This window comes from Prionailurus viverrinus, chromosome A2, assembly GCF_022837055.1.
Source record: "Prionailurus viverrinus isolate Anna chromosome A2, UM_Priviv_1.0, whole genome shotgun sequence".
In the NCBI taxonomy this organism is placed as follows: Eukaryota; Metazoa; Chordata; class Mammalia; order Carnivora; family Felidae; genus Prionailurus; species Prionailurus viverrinus.
Window position 1 is genome coordinate 71075870 of NC_062562.1, and position 18118 is coordinate 71093987.

Here is an 18118-nt window from a genome sequence, read left to right on the forward strand (position 1 = left end):
AGCCTACACTAGTCAGTTCTTTCCCTCTGTCCAGGAAGTGGGAGCTGTCCCGGGTTCAAAGATTCTCTCTTCACTAGTGTGACAATGTCTTTCCTCCTGTCCCTTCAGGGCTCTTGTCCCATCAATTTTCTGCTCTCTCTTAGAAGTCAAGTCTTTGCCTCTTTTCTTACATCATCTCCTTACATGCTTCTAGCTGCTGCACACAGCTAGGCTCCCAGAAAGAGCCACTTTTCAGGGCCATTGATTGCTAAAATAATTTTTTTTTTTTTAATTTTTTTTTTTCAACGTTTATTTATTTTTGGGACAGAGAGAGACAGAGCATGAACAGGGGAGGGGCAGAGAGAGAGGGAGACACAGAATGGGAAACAGGCTCCAGGCTCTGAGCCATCAGCCCAGAGCCTGACGCGGGGCTCGAACTCACGGACCGCGAGATCGCGACCTGGCTGAAGTCGGACGCTTAACCGACTGCGCCACCCAGGCGCCCCTAAAATAATTTTTTTAATAGAAGTATAATTAATATACACTAACCTACTAGCTTCAGGGGTACATCATTACAAATTTGTACATTACAAGATGCTCACCACGGAAGTTTAGTTATCATCTGTCCACCATACCAAGTTATGACAATGTTACTGATTCTATTCTCTATGCTGGACATTACGTCCCCATAACTTACAGAAGCAGAACTCCCTTTGGAAAGTGAACACACCTTGCAAACATCAGGGGCAAACGCAACAACAATAACATCCCTGCTACGGAGCTGTTCTGGAACAAGTGTTAGGAAAGTGAGGTTTTGATTCTTTGCAGCTCCTAGTCCTCCCAGAGGGGTGACATTTCCTTGTTCCTTGTTCCGTGCCACGCCCACCATTGTTTCATTCCCAGTTTGGTGCACATTCCTGCTAGCTGAGTTCAGCGTTTGGCCCCAAGCTAGTCTCCCATTTCCACAGCTTATAGTGGGCTGCACTTGGCCCTGGCATCTCCACCGGTGGTTTTGTCTGTAATTGCTCCCTCCTGGTCTGGAGGAAGACTGAGGCATGGTATTGGGCCCTCCTGTGCAGCTGTAGGCCTGCTAGAAGGGACAGGGTAGCCCGTGGTGTAGATGACAGCACTCAGCCTAAGAGAACCGGCTGCCTGCAGCCCTCCCAAAGGACTCCACTGGTATTCTGATCCCTGAGAGGCATGTCCTCTAATCTTTGCCCCTGGGTCCATGTGGCAATGGTTGTGGAAGCAGATGATTACAGTAGGTGGGAGGCTCCCTTCTGGATGGACGAGAAGGAAGCAGAGCATGGAGTTAGGGGCCTGACTGCACCGAGGTTCTTGCCTGGTCCCCACTCAGAGGCTGAGTCATGCTGCTCAGGTAGCCAGAGATGTCTAATAGGTGACTTGTTCCAATGTTGACTGTGTTTTTATGACACTAAAATAGGCCTGCAGAAATATTCTTTATCCTGCAAAAATGTTGCTGCCCTGGTTCAGCCACAAGACACTTAATCTCTTCCGAACCCCTTTCCATATGGGAACATTAAAACAGTTGTTCTCAACCAGGAGACATCTGCCTCCCAGGAGACATTTGGTGATGTCTGGAGACATTTCTGGTTGTCACAACTGGGGGTGGTGATGGGGTGCAACTGTACCTAGTGAGCAGAGGCAAAGGACACTGTTAAACATTCTCCAGCACATGGGACAGTCCCTACAGTAAAGAATTATCTGGCCCAAATGTCAATAGTGCTGAGGCTGAGAAATTGCGGATCAGATCGAAGGAAGCACTCTAGCTCTCTCTAGCACCTTCTCATGTCCCTGTAAAATGTGAAGGAAAGAAAAATAGCATCTACATTTAAATGCATCTGGGGTGCCTATTACTTGCTCAGTACTTTTACAACCACCATGCAGTGCAGAATAGTGCACCAACAGTGCAGAATAGGCACTGTTATCTCAAGGACGCTGAGATTCAGACAGGGTAAGACACCTGACCAGGCTCACACAGCAATGAAGAGCTGGAGTAGGAATTTATACCCGTGTTTGCCTGGCTCTGATGTCATCACCCTTGCTGAGTGGCACCCTGCCTTAGGAACTGGAGAGCTGCCTCCATGCCAGAAACCATGCTGGGTGCAAAGGGTAAACAAAGACAATGGGGGTGGGGGAGGGGGGGTTGCCTGATCCAGTTTCAGAACTATCACAGATCTTTACAATGCAAGGAGCCAGGGAGAGATGGAAAGAGAAATGCAGGCAGGAGGCACCCAGAGCAGTGTTTTTCAAACTCTTTTGAACAGACACATTGAGATAGGGAAGGAGAAGGATTGGAGTGCGCAGGTAAGCAGCCACCCAGCTCCTGGAGGTGACAGGCTCTGCTTTCATTGTTCTGGATACTGGGATTGAACACGAATTCCATTGGCAAGCAAAGTTTCAGCTAAAAGTATTCGAATGCCTTTGTTTTTAAAAGAACTCAAGAGAAGATGAAGTTGTTTTTCAGAAGAAAGTTCAGGAGAGCAATAAGGAAGGAACCACAAAATATTTTATATGGGCTTTAAGGGCCAGTGAAACATGGACCCCTGTGACTGAAAGAAGAGGGACAGAGGAACATTAGGGAGTGGAAGGGAGTGGAGTGCAGCCCCGGGGAGATGAAGGGGGAGGACAAAGTAGGAGCTGGCCAGGGGAGTCTGATGGTGTCTTAAGGCCAGAGGTCTCAGAACTCGGGCTGTCCTGAGGATCTGAGGAAGCCGTACTTCATTCTGTAGACAGTGGGAATTAGTGAAGATTTTTGTGCCAAGTGACAGGGGGAGGGGTGGCAGAATGAGGTGGAGAAAGGAGGAGACCAGGCTGGGAGAGGCAAGGTTGCACATGTATACATGGCACTTACAACATGCCCCAGGAGGCTCCCTGCGGGGCCGTCCCTGTGCCCAGCACCAAGTGCCCAAGAATGGGAGTGCACAGAGGAATTCATGCCTGAGACGTGCTTCCCTCCAATAATCAGCTAAGCCCTTTGTAGCAAATGGCATTTTAGCTATTAGGAATTTACTTTTTAAAAATTACACACATGTAATTTTTAGATAAATTTTTATTGTTGTTGGTTTTGTGTTCTCCTGACTTGATCGGCCTCTCTCTGCTCACCTCATCTCCTGTGACTCACGTTGACTAAGACGTATCCTCCCGCATTTTTCATATAAATCCTATAATCACATACTAATTTATTTATATTTACATATCTGTGTTTATACACACATAGGTTTTGCATCAATGTTTCCCAATTTTGGATCATATTGTTCATACTTTTCTACCTCTTTCTTCTCTCTACATATCTTGAAGAAATCCCCCTTCATCATCTGGCAAGGTTCTATGTCAGTGCTTTGCTGCCTCATGTCACTGTACAATGTGGATCTGCTGGAATGAAGTTAACCAGTCCCTGAGGATGGACATTTAGGTTGCTTCTACATCCGTGTCTTTGCAGAGGATGCTGAAATAAACACCCTTGTTGGTTTCATTAGGCAGCACAGGACAGCTGTTAAAAGTCTACATTCTAGAGCTGGACTAAGTTTGATTTTTGGCTCTGACACTTACTAGCTGTGTTACCTTGGGAAAGTATTAAACCTGAGTATCAGTTCCCTCATTTGTAAAATAGAAGATCATAATAAGATATGTAACTCATGTAGAGCCTTTAAAAGATACCTCGTCCATAATAAGCACTTAATAAGTATTAGCTATTATAATTATTTTTTAAAGTTTAGTTATTTATTTTGAGAGAGAGAGTGAGCAGGGGAGGGGCAGAGAGAGAAGGAGAGAAAGGATCCCAAGCAGCTCACAGAGCAGAGCCTGATGCAGGACTTAAACTCAGAGTTGGATGCTTAATCGACTGAGCCACTCAGGTGCCCCAATATTAGCTATTATTATAGGAGTCCTCATAGTAGTGATTTTGTTTCTGTGAGATAGATTCATGGGCCAAAGGGGTATATTAGGTTTTACATTTTTAGTATATATCATTCGTTGCATTTTTTAAAATGCTGTAATAATTCATGTTCCTACTGGTAATACATGAGAGTATCCTTTTACCCATATCCCTTTCCAAAAGCGATAATATAACTTCTTAATTTTTGCCAATTTGATAGTTATGAAGTGATAAATCTTTATTACTTTATTTTGCATTCCCATGGCCATAAAATTGACAGTAAAATTGAAATTCTTTGGCTTTTTGATTATTTGGAATTTTCTCTTCTCTGGACAGCTTTTTCATGGTCTCCTTTGATTTTTGTCGAATTGTCTTCCCTCTTCCTTTCAAGTTGTAAGATCTCTTTGAAATCCATACTATAAATTTTCAATCTCAAAATCAAAAGCTTGCCTTTTGACTTTATTTATGGTATTTCTGTCATCAAAAGTATTTTAATTTTAAATATTCAAATATATCTTTTCTATTATAGATTCTAGGGTTTCAATAATGATTTTAAAAGTTTCTACCACTCAAGGTTTCTGAGTTTCTTTTATGTTTTTAATGTTTATGTTCTAGAATATCTAGAGGTTTGAATTACCGAGGTTTGAAGAAATTTTGTTACGTTTTTTTACATATGCTTTCAAATTAGAAATTGAACCTATTTTTGTTGTTGCACAGCTAATTGTATTGGCATCACTAACTAATGAATCCATTCTTTTCCAGCTGAATTGAAGTACATATATTAAATCCTCAGGTCTATTTCGGATAATGCAAGTGTTCAAAGTGAGCATTCTTTCTAATGGTTTTGAAACTTTTCCAGAAATTTCTCACAAGTTCTGAAGAAAGCTGGGTTAAGAGATGAACAAAATGGACACAGTCACAACTGGTCATGCACATCTGAATGGTGACTTCTATCTAAACTGATTTATGCCCCACAGCTACTCTAGGGCATTGTTGGGAGGGCTACTCAGATTCAGTCACAGATGAGAGCCGTGAAGCTCTTGGTCTAGGAAAGATCCTAGGGACTGCTGTTGGATGACTTGGGGCAAGGGAGTTCATCTGATCCTTGACTCAAATGAGAACTACACACTGACCTCTTCTGTAAGGAGGGGCCATGGGAGGTTGAAGGGCCAGGAGACATCCAATGGGATCTTGTGACATTGTGGTTTCTAACTACTAATTCAAGACTCTGCACATGTAGCAAGGGATATTTAAACTGTGTTATCCAGGACTTCTTAAGTTCCATAAAACTCTACAATTATACTTAATACCCACTTGGCCAACCTCTAAACATGTTCAAAGGAGCCTCCCTCCTCCCCCCAACCTCCCCTTGCTAAAGACCTGAAAGCAGAAGATTTTTACCACCCAAGTAGTGTCTGCTTGGAAAGGGAGAGAGGTCAGGGTAGAGGCAAAGGCTTTAGGAGATTTTCGCTTGAGAGGTCCTAGAATTTCTGGTGTGACACTGATAATGTTAGATCTGTCACCATTACTGACATGAAATGACCACATGGACTCTAGTTGTTGCATGAAAACTGATTAAGCAGGGTCAAATTTGAAACCTGGCTTCTGAAAATTCTTCTTGTGCTGACGATTATGTAAAGAGTGACTCATACCACAGTAACTGCTTAAATGATGCATGATAATACTTAAAACAGAGTGTGTCTGACATTCCAGCATGTGGCCTCAAAATAGAGAAGGTGTTCACCTATTTCAATTGTTTAGACATCAATGCATCTTAGATTTGCTCTGGGAAAAGTGGCATTTAGAATCATCAAGACAGAAAAAGAATTTCTAGTGGTAATTTCAGAGAGGACAACTGGTAGAATCTTAATGACATTCAAAAATAAGCACTTGTTCTGAATCCCAAGTATTCTGAATTAAAAATTAAAATGAGATTGAAATTCTTATAGCAAAGGATTTTTAACTGAGGGTTACTCCATCCATCCATCCATCCATCCATCCATCCATCCATCCATCCTTCTTGCCTCCCTTCCATCCTTCTTTCTTTGCTTCCTTCCACACATATTTATTGAGTGCCAAATTGTGATTAGGAAAACAGACCCTGGTCTTACAAGGCTTACATTCTAGGGGGAGAGGCAAACAGTAATGAATTATAAGTATATAAGTTAAATATATAAATATGCTTTATTTCATATAGCAATAAATTCTGTCACTATAAAAAGCTGTTAAGTTGGAGAATTATAAATGGATGGGATATTTTAAATTGAGTGATCAGCCCTTAGAGATGTTTAAGCTGAATGTGAATCTTTACTATTCAAGCATAATAATCTGAAAATATATGAATTTTCAGATACAAAAATAGATACAAAAATAAGATTGGAGTTTTGCAAATTTATAGTTTTGTTGCTTCCATTCAAAAATATATGAGAATTTCTTACTTGATATTTTCTTATACATCATATTTGGCAAGTGGGAAATTTCATATACTTAAACCCCCATCATCTATAATCCGACATCAAGTGTTGCTCATTTGTTCATTATCCTTCTGAAATAACTTTCCATTACCACTGTTTCTGCCCTAGTTTATTTTCTTTTGAAAGAACTATTTCAACAGCCTCTTAAATGACACCCCATCACCCACTCCAATTCAACTACTTGTAACCAGAGCTGACCTTCTAAAATACAGATCTGATCAAGACATTCCTCTAAAAATATTACATTGTCATCTTCATGATAAAATCTGAACTCCCTGGAATCCCATCAGAAGCCCTTTCCTACCGGACATGAGGATGCCTTTATATCCTCCTTATGTCTCATTTTGCATCCACACCAAACTGACGTGTTTGTTCACCCCTCCACCCCACTGTGGATGTTGGGACCTCTATCTGGAAGTCCCTTATTCCCACTCATTCTTAAAGCTCCTTATACCTAATACTAATTACCATACAATGTGATATGTGCATAATAAGGTATATATGGCAATTATTACTTTGTATTGTAATTTGCCTTATTAAGTATCTGCCTTTGCCTTAGTATGATGTTTAGAGCCTGATGCTGGAGCCAGGTTGCCTGGGTTCCAATCCCAACTTAGTTGATGACTATCTCTGTGACTTTGGTTATGTCTGTACCTTATTTTCTTCATCTGTAAAATCAGGATACTCAGTATCTGGGTTATAGTATTGTTATACAAAAATGTCTAGAACATTGCCTGGCATGGTTAGTAAGCTTTCAATGGATGCTTTATTATTTAGTTTTATATTAATTTCTGTATCTCCAGGGACATAAAATCAGCATACAATAGAGATTAAAAGAATAAAAAGATCAGCATATGAACACCTCACTACTATGCAAATGGAATAATCATGATCAAAGAAGTAAGATATGGAATTTGTAGTATTAGTTTGAGATTTTTGTAGTCAAAGACACATACGGTAGATATACAGTTTAGCAAATGGTAATAACTCTAGTGGATGGATTGAAAGTCCTGAATTGTAGAAGCTCTTCTGGTTATTTTTAATCCCTGCCTTACACCTTCATGGGTTTCCCACCATTCCTTGCCTTGCATGGTGACCTTGGGACAGGCTGCTATGGGCTACAAAATCTGGAGATCTCTTGCCTTCTGGTTTATGGTTGGTTTGGCTGATGGGACTGGAAGATGGAAGAAAGTGTCAAGATACTCTTTCCCAGCCAGTCTCTGCCTGACTCCTGTCTTTTGTGACCACAAGTCCTATGAGAGGACCAATGGGGCTTTAACTCCATCTGCTCTCTCTTGCTTGTCATGAGTGTTATCACTGCTAATTGACAGGATCCTTATCACCTTGGAAAGTCAGTGGTACAGATAAATAAAGAAACAGCAATTACAAGACATCCTTTTAGGGCTATGACAAAAACTTGGATTTTTTTTTTCAGTTTACTAATGTGTATATATAGATTCCTCACTGTATTTATTCATATTGGGATCTCTCGACACTTGACTAGAAACAAAGGGAAGCAAGTGGAATCCATATACCCCTCTGTATACGCTTTGGATTTCCCTGGCTGTTTTCCAGTGTATGTGAAGCCCACAATTAGCAAGCAGGAGCCAGAGAATTTCAAGTGGCTGCAGTCAGGTGGGAGCTTGCAGGGAAGGCCCCTCTGCCCATCTCTTTGGGTAGTTCCTGGCCTGCAAGTGACTGATGGAGAGGTCCTGAGCAGTGTGAGAAGAGATGGAGGCTTTCTGTCAGTAACAGGTAGAGTTTGGGCACCGAGCAGAGTGCAAAGCTCCCAGGGGACATGTGCATTTACTGCTGACATTGTAAGAGCTTTAAAGCCATAGATGATTTAAAAAGAAGTGTGACTTTTGAGCAATTAATTGCACATGGAAGGTATGAGCCCTCTATATTAATGGCTCTGGTACAAGGAAGGTGTGGCTTGTGGAACAATACTCATTTATGAAGCCAATCTTCAAAGACATGTTATTTCAAACACCTCAAAGTAGCAGGTGTGTGCTAAAATAAAGTAAGATGGATCTGTCTCTGCTCCAATGGAGTTTACTTTCTAGGGGGGAATCACATAAAACAGAGTATGAGACACAGAAGAAGGCCAGAGAAAGATAAAGACTAGAATAACAAATGAGCAAAAAGTGACCAGTGCAAGGATGCCTCCTCCAGCCACACCTGAGTAACATTTCAAGCCTGGGTGATGTTTGAATCCTGCAAAGCTGACTAATTTTCTCACTTTTCATTTCTGGTGTATATAGTGAAAAGGAGGGCTGGGGGTGGGAGTCACTCCTCCTCCCCGGCAGACCCCTGCACAGGCCTGTTCTACATCAGGAACAATTTCCAGCTTTACAAAGTCAAGGCTGTGACCGTGATGGGTCTCCTAATCTTTATGATCTGTTTTCTTAGGTGTGATGTATTGGTCACATCAAGAATCATCTTTCTAAAAACTGGGCATGTGGGTGGTGGGATAAAATGTCCTGGGGACTAAGGAAGGAAGGAGAGCTTTGCACCTAGGTCTAAGATCAGCCACAGCTCTCCCCAAGGTTGGGTGGGGGGGGGGTAGCACCTGCTTGGGCCATCAGATGAGAGAACTCGGGATTCAGGTTTCCTCAGTGTTGTCAACCTCCTGGCTGCAAGGGTGACAGTGACAAAGCCTCGGGGGGGGGGGCCTCAGCACCCACTCACTGCCCACACATTGTGCAAGGCCTAGAGTGACATCAAGGTGTGAGCCCTCCTTGGCGCCCCTCAGTATAAGGTCTGCCAAAGAGCTAACCTAGTACTTGAGGGTGCTCAGTTTTCTTTGTAAAACCATTTGCCACAAGACAAAAGGATGGCTGGTAGGAAAATACCCCGAAGGGATAGCTGCAGCATCACCGTTTGGCTGAGATGCCCACAACCCAGTAAGGCTTCCCTCCCAAAGCTAAAGCAAGCTGTGCCCCAGTGCCTCAGGTTTGCTCAGCCACGGCCATGACCGCCCAAAGGAAACCTGTTCCCTGCTCCCAGGACCCCCAAGGTGAGGATGAGAGAAGAGTTTGACTCCACGTGAATTTCACCATACGATCTGGCGCCTGTGCTGGTTCTGCATCCCTTGTCTCCACCAGCCCAGGGCTAGAGGGACTGGAGGTTCAGAGCTTCAGCCTCACCTCAGAGGAGAGGTCCCTGCTCACTTTATAACAATTTGCTGTGCAACGTGCAGCACCACAGGGAACTCATCTGAATGAGCTCTGTATAGACTGCTAGCTGCTCAGAAAGCTACCTGCAATTTTGTTCCAAGCTAAACAGTAAATATCCTCAAGGAGACTGGGAACGTCCTCAGGTGGAAGTCCTCACATCCCTTCCTTTGGAGAGACGAGGTTAGCTAGCACCTCCAGGGCAGTCATTTTCAGGCCTTTGACCTTTCTGAAGGAGCCATCCAGAGAACTCTGTTACTGCCTGCAATATCCCCAAATAGCCAGTTTCCTTTCTCAATGCAGTGAAGTAACTCACACATGGATAGAGCATCTTTAGCGCCTCTGTGCCAGAGATGAGCAGAGGGCAACCAGCCAGATTGACAGCAGGGGCCGGGCAGTTGGCCAGCCACCTTATCCAGTGGCAGGTGACTGAGGCCACCCTCATGTAGCACATGAGCAGGTCACAAGTCCAGCAAGTCTTCTGTGCTTCTCATTAGACCTCCATCTGTAGCCTCACTCCCTGTTTGCACGAAAACATGCTCAACTGCAAGGTTTTCTTCAAAATGTTGAGTCCCCATAATGCCACCATAGAGCTGACCCCGTGACCCTGTGCCACCATCCAAATGCAGCTCCCTTGGTCATCTCAACGCTCTTACTTCCTTGATGACCTCAGTTCTGTTCACTGAATCATATGTTCTGGAGCCTTGGAGCCCTGGAGCCCCCCTTCTATTGCCTGCACACCCCCTCTGCTTCCACCCCTCTAGCCCTCCTCTCCCTGCCACAGCAGGTCTCCCCTGAGCACCTCCTGTTCCACCAGGCTGCTCCTTCTGTTGTCACTCTCATCCTACGCGCACAGCTCTCTGCCCACTCCTTCTTAGCTTTTTCAGGGACCCGCGACTCTGCCCACACCTGGCACATCCATGTTGTCCACTTCACCGCGGTTCTCTGCTCTGCTGGCCCTCCACCCAAGCTCTGCGGGCTCTCACCTCCTCTCATAGCTAAGTCACTCGGCTGTCTTCCAAACCTCAATTTCTAGCCCAGATGCTCTCCTGCCAACCAGGGCTCTAGTTCCAGTTACATAATACATCAATCTATCTGTCTTTATAACAGAAACTGCAAACTACCTGTAAAAGAGTGAATTCCTCATCTTTCCTCTAAATATTGTTTACTTCACATAACTCCTGTTACAGCTAGCAGTATCAGCCCACCCAACCGGGAACTCCAGACACATGCTATACTTTTCTCTCTCTCTCACCTCTACATTCTGTCCGTGAACAAACTAGCTCCATCTCTTCTCCCTCCAGGATGTCCCTGAAGTCAGTCCCTTCCTTTTTCAGATGCTGCCTCTGCCTGAGTTTGAACCTCTATTTCTCCCCTTGACTCATCAACAGCTTTATAGCTAGCCTTGCTCTCTCCAGCCTTACCTCCTCAAATGTGTCTCCATGCTATAGCAAGATTTGTTTTTCAAAACCACAAATCCAGTGACAGCATTCTCCATACAGGGTCATCTGCCTCTCCCTTCCGTCCCCAGCCTCACCTCCCACCACAACCCCGAGGTCATTCTCTGCTCTGATCTGTCTTCACTGCTTGCTGAAGGCTCTGTTCCCTTTCATGCTTTTCAATTCCTACTTCCCATTTTGGTTTCTGCGAAGGTCTTTTCTCCCTTTCTCTGTTGAGTCTCCTGTTCAACTGTTCCTTAAGACTTGGTGCAATTAATCATCCCCTTTTTTTATAAGATATACTGGGTTCACTTCCCACTCCCCACGCCCTACCTTGGGTGGAGTGAGACATTTCTTCCTGTGATTTAGCACAGTTCTTGGGCTTATATATGCACCCCAGACTTAACACACACAAATGCACATGCACGTTAAGTAGGTATAACCTGGCATTTAGGACACTGTAGCGTAGCTCTTGGTCTACTCCTGTGTTTCTCCCACTCCCACTCCACAATTTCACCTTTATATCATCCTGACACATAGAACATACTTGGTTTATAATTGCTAAATTCATGAAGCATCCCCACAATACCTTAGCATAGTCATATGTGGTATCATATTTGATGAAAATATTTATTGATTGCTCATTCTCATTCATGACTTCTAAGGCACCGTCTTAAATTTCATGCTCACAGTATAATCTGTGTATGTAGGTACTCTTGTGCCACGGGCACTACAGCACTTTCTACTGTTGGAATGAACCCTGCCTGATATGACCTAAGTCAGAGCTGGCATTCAATTGTCAGGGTCATAAGTCCCCTTAAGGGCCACTTGCCTGCTCCACCGGCCCTGTCTCTGTGTTTCTGCCTCACAGACTTCAACATCCACTCATTGATAAATTACAGGAAAAGGAGCAACAAAGGGCAACCTTTGGTTCTTCCCTTATGTCAAACACTTGATGTAGACACAATGCTGCCTCAGCTCAAGAACTTCAGAGCTCAGAGTTTTTGGAGAGAGAGGACGTGTGCAATAGCTGGAAGCTTCAGCAGAGGTGGGTTATTCGGATGCTGTAAACCAAAATGCGGGGATCAGGGCTCTGAGCCCAGGAGGCCACGTATCACCCCAGGAATTCCCTTTGCCAGTAGCTGCTGCAACACATCATAAACAAGCAATGCCAGATAAGAACCCACATCTGCAGTTTCCAGGACTCATTTCCCTCTTAACAGCAGGAACACCTGCAGTGAGAGTGGGGGTAATTTTCAATCCAGGTGTGGTGGTGCCACAGCAGGAAAAAGCTTGCAACCTAGATGTCCTATGTGGCTTTTTGGAGACTTCTAATACCCATATCTGAGGTATCTCACCCACAGAATTGCATTGTGTTGACTGATGCTTATCTTCTTACACATCTAAGTGGTAATATGCCTCAATAAAAGAGAACAAAAGAGAGATTGGATTTTCAAGTCAGGAGGATGCTCAGAGAGCACCTGGCCCAACAGCCTTATTTCCCAGTAAGATGCAGAAGCTGATGTCCACAGTGCTAAAACCTCTGGTCCAAAGTAAAAAGAATTCAAACCCACAAATACCTCTAAGAAGCCTCCACTGAGGACTAATGATTTTAGTAGAGTTTTCAATATTTAGTAAAAATTTCAACATTCAACTGTGTCTACTTACCTTAGGGTTTCCTCAGAAGGCAATTACTGGATTTTACATGAATTTGCAATTGATAGTAAATTTGCAGTGTCTTTAGTAATTTATTTCATGTTTTGGGTGAAAATTAACAGTCTTCCTTCTAGGGCTTTGCTGTTCACTCTCATCACCCCTCATAAGATCTGGCCTCTGCTCTAAACAGGAAATAGTGCTGCTCAAGAAATACAATCCTACTGACTCCTGACCAGGAAAGACCAGAACTTAAAGCACAGAAAGCCAGCCTTCCAGATCTTACCATTCAAGATGGTTTTCCACAAATGCCGACATGGGGCTGATCTGCACCGTGTAGGTATCATTTGCAGAGTACTCAAAGAGTCCGTAGTAAGGGTTGAAGAGCTCCTGAGACAAAAGGAAGAAGAACTCTCGCGAAGGACCACTGTAGTCCAGACTGCAAAGGAAGCAGAGGCCCGGGAAGTTCGTTACATGCGGGAGGTTGGGGCCTGTTTCTATCCAGGTTCTAGTGTGTTCTTTCAGACTCAGTGCAGGGAAAGCAGAGAGCAGCCTCTGTTCTTTACAGTGGATCCCTGCGGAAGCATAACTTGCTGTAGAAAGTGAGGATGCAGTAATTGGTAGGGATGTTGCTTACTAGATGTCCATGAATAAACCCTTAGGGCAGTATTTCTTAACCTTTTTTTCAATCATATAACACCTATTGTATAAACCACACAGCTGGTTCATTAAAAAGAAGGACTTTGTTGTGAGAGGCATAAAAGAATTTCCCGTGATAGTGCATGTGTATGAACTGAAAGAACTTCCCAGTTTGTTTTGATATACCCTCCTAGGTAGGCTGATCCTCCACTGTTGAGATGGTTTTCTATGAAATCACTGAAATGCTATGAAAAATTTGGTATGTAGTGGTGTATGAGTGTTCTAGGAGGAGGAGCTCTGTGATCAGATATTCAGAAGTGTATGCCACCTGAAAAAATGAAGATCCAACAGCTTAAGTCTGTATTTTTGGCTCATGCACAGTATAAGGGTATAACCTCAGACTCTAGCACATGTCAATAATCTTAGGCTTTTGAAGAACATGAAATCTAAAGCTTGGCAATACCTGGAGAGAGAAAGACCTCCTGGAAGGACATGATCAGAATCACCTTGGGGCAAAGCTAAGAGCCATCCTGCTCTTTCCTGAGCAAAATAACCAAGATATGGTGGCTCTGGCCTGCCCACATTGAGTGAGGTGTCTGCATAAAACTGCTGGTGCCTCACCCCTCCTCTCCAACAAAGGTAACGTAGAGTTTGTTTCGCTGAAGCTCCTTCCGGGAATAAGCCATCACCTGATTGAAGGTTCCTTCTAACAAGTGGTCCCGACGAATGATGAGCCTGGGAAGAAGAAGCCATGTGGGCGGTGAGTGGTGGCTCCAAGCTCTGATGTTGGAGGGTGTTCTAGGTGAGCTGTGGGTGCCCTGCCTCTCCAACAAGGTGCAGATTCCATCAGTTCAGCAATGGACTTATTTTAATGCTCTTTGCAAAACATTGGGAGCACAAGGACAACATGTACACTTTTATAATTGGATGTATTCCATCATACTGGACTACTTTTAGGATTCTTTTTGATGAATTCCAAAAAGAATCTCTTAAGTTAGATACCTCAGTTTAGACTCATATTTTAAAGATAAAAATAATAAACCTAGAGGGGAAAAATACAACTATTCACTTAGACCCCAATTACAAAGCTATAGAATCCATGGATTTGATCAATGAGTTAAATTTGTCCCCAAAATAAGTAAAAGGAAATACACATTATTTTATTCAGTTCAAGATTCTTTGTTTTCTGAAAAGGTTTATCATTAATTTTATATATATGTCTTTGCCTGAAATCTGATTTTTCTCTCCCTCCTTCTCTTCTCTTTCCTTTCTTTCTACTTCTCTTCCAATTTAACTTCCTTTCTTCTTTCTTCCCAACTTTTTTTCTTTCCTCCTTTACATGAACATAAATATTACCACACCACGGAATCCAATCTCCAAAAAGTATCACAAAGGTTATGGGGGAGAAAAGGATAGAAAAGTCTAGCTTCTGAATTCAGGAATAAGCACGGGAGCACTCACTTAATTTTCCCTGGACCCTGACCAAATCCTTTGGCTTCCAGTTTTCGGTAGAAATTGCGGAGCTTGGCCTCGAAGTCTCTCCGGTAGGGTGAAGGGGCTCTTGCACTGGCTCTCTGTAAACCTGCAGAGAGAAGCACATGGTCTGAAGGCCATCACTGATACGTGAAGCAATGTTAGAAGAAGGGCCAACCAGAGGCACATTCCTATGTCTTCATATTTTTCTTCTCAAAGAAGTTTCCCTTGATTTCCATTACTCTTTCAGTTACTTTTATAATAAATGGAAAAAATATTAAAGAGATAAAGGAATTCTGATGACAATAAACATTTAAGTCTTGCACTCCATTTCAAGTTGTATTTCTCTTAAAAATACCTTGATTAGCATATCTATTGGCTTAATTGTACTTAAATAATCTAAAACAACATAAATCAAACTAGTCTCAATGTTTCTTTAAGTTTCTATACTATAAGAAGTGATTGTAACTATGATGAGGCAAGTCAGACTGTAATACATTTGTATGTCATACTTCTCTAACTATATTGATCCTAAATTAAACATAGGTGTCCAGTAGGGCCCAGAGCATTTAGGAATTTGAATTAGATTACCTTGCATCATAGAAGAAACATTTATAATAATAATAATAATAATAACAACAGCAACAACAATAAGTCATTCACTCTATATAGAAGAGAGTTTTTATATCATTCAGGATCTTTGTAAATGTTTTATTATCTTTATACACTTTTTAATGAAAATAAGGAGTGGAAAAAATAACATTCTTTTCCAAGTTTTACAGATGGATAGAAATACAGCTTGCCCCTTCAATAACAAATAAATAGTTATATTTAATAGTTATTACTTATAAACAGGTATTATTTATTAGTTATATTGTTAATATAATATTAATAGTCATATAATTGTATATTATTACATATAATCATATATTATATATAATAATATATAATTACAATGTATGTTATAATTATATATAATTATATAATTAATAGTTATATTATTAACAACTATTTATTAGTTATTGAAGCCCCTTTAATTACTACTTATTATATTCCAGGTATTGAATTTATATTCTAAAGAAGACTGATACCAACAAACTCACAGGAATGAGAATATAATTACAAGTTGAGATGATTGCTGCTCATGAAGGAATGGAACTCAGTTCTTTGAGATCATGTTCTTTGAGAACTTGCCCTCTGGACAAGTTCAGGAAGGCTTTCCTAAGAAATAGCTGAAGAACAAGTAAGCATGAATTAGACTAAACTAGTTAGGAAAGGCCTCTATTGAACTAAGACAAGAGATGAGCTGGGAGAGGAGCAATCTAGGTAGAGGATCAGCATGTGCAAAGGTACTGCAGCAGAATGGAAAGTGGTGCTCCAGTTTATCTGGACCACAGGGTATAAGGACCAGAGTGACGCAACACAAGCATTGAGAGGTGGGCAGGAGATGACCAAACAGGATAAAGTCTACTTTGTTAAACAGTTTTGTTTAATGCTAAGCACAATAGGCAGCCATTGCATGAGGGCTGACATGATGAGACTAGAGTTATGAAAGCATCAGTCTTTCTGAAGTAGAGGCAAAAATAAATGAGAGGGATAAGGTGGATTTAGAGAGCTTAAATTGGACTAGGGTGGTGTCAGTGGAGGTGAGAAGTAGACAGACTGGAGGTGTGTTTAGGAGGCAATGAACTGGACATAGGTAGTGAGGGAGAGGTGGGCTTCAGATTTTGTAATTGAAGGGACTGCAGTGACAGTCATTGAGAGGGGAACAATGGAAGAAGAACAGATCTGTAGGGGAGATAATGAGCTTGGCCTTTGATGGCATTATCTTTGAATGGATGATTGGAAAGAGATATAGGTTGAGAGAGAAGAGAAGAAACCTGGGACTGAGTCTTGAGCATGGCAGGAAGTGAAGGATGAGTTTGAAAAGGTGGCCAAAGTAGTAGATGAAATGCATACAGTAGTGTCACAGAAACTAACTGAAGAGGTGACTTAGGAGGGAGAGCAGTCAATAATGTCAAATGTGGCTTAGTGTTAAATGTGAGAATTACCCAGTGAACTGTGTGCCCAGATGTCATGGTGACCTTAGTGAAGACACCTCCTCTAATGCACAGGTGTGGAGCAGAAGGAGAGGCAGGCTTTGTAAGCTTGTAGGATTGGTAGCAGGCATTTGAGAAAATGTTTATCTAATGGCTTCAATTTTCTCAGTGAAGGGAGAAGGGACATATTTGCTAGGAGAGACACAGAGGGTTGGAGGTTTGAGGGGAGCATAAACACTTGAGATTGCAGTGGAGAAGTTTACAAAGGAAATGTGGCAGAGTTTTTTTTTTGGGTGTTCAAGGTCCATGTGAAGTGAGAGATGACTAACTTATAATTTATAATCTGCCCTGTCAGGTGAATTTGATCAAGAACGCCTGAGCACAGATGTAGAAGATGCAGATAGTACACTTGTCTAGGGGCACAGTTCTGCAAAAAAAAAAAAAAAAAAAAAAAAAAAAAAAAAAAAAAAAAAGAGGGGACCGTGGAATTTATATCACTGGCAGAGATGTTACTGAAATAATGAACCATGGAATCTATGCCAGATAAGGGAAGGACAGAAGGGAGGGGAGAGGTGTGCATGAACTAGAGGTCCTGATGAAGGCAAAGGACAGTAACGGGGACAGCAGTTGAATAAGTGTGTTGGACGGGAACAGGATGCTTGAGTCGGTGATTTTAGAGATGACAACAAGGGTGGGAAGGTGACTGTGGGAACAAGTGGTTGTGGTGGGGAAGGGGAAGGTCATTCCAGACCAGAATTCTAGAAACCAGAAGGCCAGGGAAATGAATGGGGATCCTTGTGGATGTTGAAGTCATTCAGGATGATGGAAGGACTCAGTGAAGGAGAGGGAGACTATGAGACAGGTACCATAGTCTTTGGGAATAAGAAAAAGGCTGGTAGATGACAGCAACTGGGGGTGGGGGGAGAGACACCTGAATGGTACAAGCAGGGAAACATGAAGGGCACCAGCCCCACCTTTGGGCTCCCCAGCAACTGAAGTGTGAGGGAACCAACAGCCACCACTTGAAAAGATGTATCCTCAGTGAAATCCCAGGTTTCAGGCTACAGGTAGAACTAGAATACAAGTCTGTAGGTGCAAGTATCATTTTCTGTCCAGTAGATTACAGTATATTTTATAATATGATTTTTATGCTTCTGGTATTACCACTGCCCATGATGTATTTTTCTAATCATTTATGCTTTACAAAGTACTTTGGCATAAATATCTATGATTTGCTATCTCTGTAGCACCCAGACAAATTTCATGAAAGTCTAGAAAAATGAGAATTACAAAATTTAACATCAAAATTTTGGGATTGCGTAATCTAGAACCTCATGATCAGAGCTAG

At 42.3% G+C, this 18118-nt stretch overlaps 1 protein-coding gene across 1 annotated transcript in view; it reads right to left on the reverse strand.

Annotated features, from left to right (window-relative positions):
• Window positions 1-18118, reverse strand: part of HECW1 (HECT, C2 and WW domain containing E3 ubiquitin protein ligase 1) — a 409193-nt gene that overhangs the window by 36922 nt on the left and 354153 nt on the right. The window contains exons 24-26 of the mRNA XM_047850881.1: window positions 14720-14840; window positions 13880-13993; window positions 12906-13058 (exon numbers count right to left, since the gene is read on the reverse strand). Of these exons, the coding sequence (XP_047706837.1) occupies window positions 12906-13058; window positions 13880-13993; window positions 14720-14840 (388 nt within the window). The remainder of the gene's footprint in view (window positions 1-12905; window positions 13059-13879; window positions 13994-14719; window positions 14841-18118) is intronic.